Source organism: Protomyctophum bolini (genome assembly GCF_963924005.1).
Source record: "Protomyctophum bolini genome assembly, chromosome: 13".
NCBI lineage: Eukaryota > Metazoa > Chordata > Actinopteri > Myctophiformes > Myctophidae > Protomyctophum > Protomyctophum bolini.
Window position 1 is genome coordinate 13,548,268 of NC_137874.1, and position 5,000 is coordinate 13,553,267.

The 5,000-nt window shown below is 43.1% G+C and overlaps 1 protein-coding gene across 4 annotated transcripts in view; it reads right to left on the reverse strand.

The window, feature by feature from the left end:
- The window catches only part of LOC308327357 (dachshund homolog 2-like), a 62,296-nt gene that overhangs the window by 33,423 nt on the left and 23,873 nt on the right, over nucleotides 1–5,000 (reverse strand). For all 4 annotated transcript variants that reach the window (XM_080780733.1, XM_080780734.1, XM_080780735.1 and 1 more), the window contains exon 3: nucleotides 2,022–2,159. In XM_080780733.1, the coding sequence (XP_080636859.1) occupies nucleotides 2,022–2,159 (138 nt within the window). The remainder of the gene's footprint in view (nucleotides 1–2,021; nucleotides 2,160–5,000) is intronic.

Here is a 5,000-nt window from a genome sequence, read left to right on the forward strand (position 1 = left end):
CACACAGCTTTTAAATGTAAACACACACACACGTGTGTGTGCGTGCGTGCGTGCGTGCGTGCATGCGTGTGTGCGTGTGTGTGCGTGTGTGAGACAGTGTTGGCCAACAGAAGACACTTCCTGTCTTTAATTCACGGTCACGTATGTCATTTAACAAACACATCACTGGGAAGCCATAAAACACACTGGAACCACCAACCACCTGACACCATTTATATCACCTCTCTCTCTCTCTCTCTCTCTCTCTCCCCTCTCTCTCTCTCTCTCTCTCTCTCTCTCTCTCTCTCTCTCTCTCTCTCTCTCTCTCTCTCTCTCTCTCTCTCTCTCTCTCTCTCTCTCTCTCTCCTCTCTCTCTCTCTCTATCTCTGCTAAATGCAGAGTCAGGGTTGGTCCATTTGGGCTTGTCGTTAATGACAGTAAAATGGCTGTAAATGACAGGCTAGAGGTGGAGAGAGAGACAGAGAGACAGAAGGTGAGACAAAAGATTGGAAACCAAGAAAATTAGTATCAACACACACACACACACACGCACACGCACACGCACACACACGCACACACATGATCAGACAGCTTTGCTTGGCCCAGTGGATGTGAAATTTATATATAAAAAAACTCACTCATTGATTAACTCGTATACCAAAATCTGTTTAAATTGAAAAAAAAAGCTTCTCAGGTCAAATATTGATATGTGATTAAAATGTGATTAATTCATTTCGATTAATGAATTACAATGCCTCAGATTAATTAGAAATAATTGTTTTGAACAGAGATGTGTTCGGGAATGTAAGAAGTAGTAGATGTATACTGATACTGTTATTATTAGATATAATTTTTGTGTGGCATTTGTATACTTTATATCAGATAGACAATTGAGTGGGGATGACATGCAAAGAGCCCCGGCCCAGACTCAAACCCAGGCTGGACGCGGTAAAAAAACGCTGCTACACATACCGTATGTGAGAAGCAGTCGGAGCTCGGTGGACCATTTCCCTTATATATTTTCTTTCTGTTATCCAGGAAACAGGAATCTTTGCAATTATGTGCAGTGGTGGAAAGTAACTAAGTACATTTACTTACTGCACTTTTGTACAATTTCGACGTATTTGTGCTTTACTTGAGCCTTTTCAAAAGTGTACATCTGCAATCCACATAACTCAAGAACCGTTTGTCCCACCGACTTCACCACGCGCATTCCACAGTGGCCGGTGTCGAGTCCATTGGATAGCCGGTTGTACAGAACTGGCACAAAAGGCTCTGCCCAGGCTATGGACAGGACCCAAATTAGCCAATTGATCACACCTGTTCAATTTCCAGGCTCTGCCATGTACATTGACGTACATTGTTTGCCGCTGGCAAACCCCAACCTTATTCCCCACACCTGCCATTTGGTTACTTAGTCAGTCCACTTTTCACAGTCAGTTAACACTCTCCACACATTCTCCACAGACTGCACACGGTCTTACACTGACGTTTACCACTGCACACGGTCTTACACTGACGTTTACCACCGCACACGGTCTTACACAGACAAACCGACAGTTAAAACGGGTGCTATGACAACAGATATAACGGGTATTGCACACTAGGGTGGGCTATGTGTTCCCAATTCATCGTTCCCAAGTAGGCCGGTGCCCCGACGGGCAAAGGTCTATAGTTCTGCATAATGAGTAGCCTACTTTTACTTTTGGTATACCAATACTTTTGTACATTTTTAATTCCAGAGTCTTTCTTATAGTATTGATAATGAGTTAAATGAGGTTTTCCACCACTGGTCCTTGGTAAACGTATGATCTGTTGGGTTAAGTGGGGAAGTGAACCACTGGTCCTTGGTAAACGTATGATCTGTTGGGTTAAGTGGGGAAGTGAACCACTGGTCCTTGGTAAACGTATGATCTGTTGGGTTAAGTGGGGAAGTGAACCACTGGTCCTTGGTAAACGTATGATCTGTTGGGTTAAGTGGGGAAGTGAACCACTGGTCCTTGGTAAACGTATGATCTGTTGGGTTAAGTGGGGAAGTGAACCTGTGTTGGAGTTCATGTCGTCGTTCTCCGACTCGGTGCCGTTGTGTTGCCGCTGGTGGTCACTGTTGCCCTGGAAACCCATCATCATCCTCATCTTCTGGATCTTCACCGCCTCGGCCATGGCTGCTGCCGTCAGACCTGCATGCATCACATAATGAACAACAAAACCAACACAAAACTACCGTTAGAACCATACATAAAATAACTTGTCCGCTCTAAAACATACGTCCTAAGAGTGGAGAACATGTAGTAAAAAAAACTATCCGTTATTAACTCTCAATGAAGGCTTTTTACTTAATTTTGGACTGTCGACTGTCCCTCATTTGACCTGGTCTGTTCTCATTTATAGTCGTAATTTAATTCCTGTTTCCAATTAGAACTATGTGCTTGATAGCTCTGCCTTTTTTTAATCCACATGAGCACCCTGTGGGATCTTCACATACAAAAAAACGACAATTTTATATCTTTTTTTATAGATCATCTTGACCCGATCAATTCTTCAAAATGGACTAATTGCACCCTACTTGAGCCCTACTGTCTGTCTGTTAAAGATACAGCACATTCATCAAAACAATATCTTATACACTTACTTATGCCTCAATTTCTTATCGGAAATATATTTGAAAGCAATATTGGAGCCAGCGTGCAATGCATGCCCGAGAGAGATCCAGGCAGGGGGAAGTGTGTTTGAAGTGCATGCGTGTTTAAGGTTACAGTGTTTGAATACAGTACAATGCTCAAAACTGCCACGGTGTTTTAATGATAAAAACAGAACAGTGATTGAATAATTAATGACCCCGCGAGGTAAAACAACAGAAGCCAGTCCTTCAATGAAACCTCCAGGGGGCAAGAGTGGCTAAAGTACAAGCTCTGATTCACGACACAGTTGGCTTAACCACTCTGTCTCTCTCTCTCTGTCTCTCTAGCTGTACTGCGTCTGTGTCTCTCTCCCTTCAGGCTCTCCCCAGATCCATCTATATATCTATGTATCCATTTGTCAAGCCGTCTACACATCTATCCTTCCATCCATCCATCCATCCATCCATCCATCCATATCTATCCTTCCATCCATCCATCCATCCATACAGTTGAGCAGAGAGCCGTGTCTCAGTGGAGTTCTCTTCTTCCCTGAAGCCACTGATCATTGGAGGAACTACTTGGCCCAATTAGCCCCTCCCCCCTCTAATTAATTCAATTAGTATTAACGAGGGACTAACATTACCCAACGACCCCCCACCACCACCACCACCACCACATCTCCATCCCTGCAGCTTCTCAGACACCTTTTGATGAGAAAAAAGAAAGTAACTTTTTATCCGTTGGTCTTTTTTTATGTGCTGAACTGAGAGCATGAGAGAGAGAGACAAGGAGGGAGAATGAAAGAAAGAAAGAAAGAAAGAAGAGGGTATTTGAGAGAGAGAAAGAGAGAGAGACACACAGAAATGAGCAAGTAAATCTATTTGTCCATGTATCAAAACAACCAATGAAACGCTAAGGTGCACTGGAATAATTTTCACTGTGATCAGGTGCGCGTGCACGCACACACACACACACACACACACACACACACACACACACACACACACACACACACACACACACACACACACACGGACACACACACGGACACACACTTGTCACTTTGATAAATACATCTTGTTATCATTCCAAATTGTAACCACTGTAGCTCCAAGTAGACTGTAAATAACTTCTGTTTCCCTGTGTGTGTGTGTGTGTGTGTGTGTGTGTGTGTGTGTGTGTGTGTGTGTGTGTGTGTGTGTGTGTGTGTGTGTGTGTGTGTGCGAGCGCACGCGCAGCCGTGCTCGTGTGTGTATGTGTGTGCGCATGTCTGTCTGTCTGTCCACCACATTATGAACAAAATCTTATACCCCAATATATTTTATGAAACAGACCTGTACAGCTTGTCCGTTCACATTGCTAGCTAACTGTAGCCTTTCATGTTTTATGTATTATGTGCCTTGTATATGTACCGGTATATGCATATCTGTGTGAGGAATGGTTCCTTTACAGTCATCTAATAAATCCTCCCATATTGAAAATAAATGTTTCAAAACACCCAAATGGAATAAACATTTAATTACTGTCATTTAATTACTGTCAGTAATACATTTTGAGTGGATAACGGAATTGTGCTGCAAAATGTGGTATCTCCAAAGGTCCAGAATACACTTTTTTTTTCTTTTTTGAATTGTGCATAATTGAACTTAAAATATAGTACATGAATATGTTGTTGCTGAAAAACAGAAAAACCGAAAAACCTTCATTCAATTCTCCACATTTTACCTGGCCAACAGGGCACTGGATGCAGTGCCCTGTTGGCCAGGTGTAGCTAATCAGTGCTGATTACACCTCAGCGCCCAGGGCAACCCTCTGTGGATTCGTCTATTGTGTGACGGCCCTATGGGTTTGCAGTTTGTGTTTTTATCTCTCTGTCAGTGTACCCAGACAACAGTCATACACGTCAAGAGGAGGCAAGAAAGTGCCTAGGTGTCTCTTCCTGGTTTTTAAACAGCTGGTGGATGGAAATGACGCTCAACCGCGGCTGAAACTTGACTTGACTTAACTGAAACGCTTTGCGTCACGTTGCAGCCGTAGGCGAGCACGCCATTTCCATCCACGTTTCCATGTTTTACCCATTCAGAACGGGAACCCCTTTTGGTGTTTTAAGCATGCTTTATCTGTTGAAAAATAGCAGAACTACAAGCTCATAGGACGGCACCAAGTGCCACGCTACGAGCTTGTATATCTGCTATTTTTGAAAAGTCGTGAAAATGTGGCGCTTTGAATATATATTACTGTGTTCATGCATCATGCAGGTCTTATTTCTTAATGGCTTAAAGTGAAGACAAGGCAAGCTTGCAGGCTTGTGTTGCCATTGCGTTTCCACCAGGCAGCGATAGTGGTTTTGTCACTACAGAACACAGACACAATGAGGATGAATGCTGTAATGATGTATAG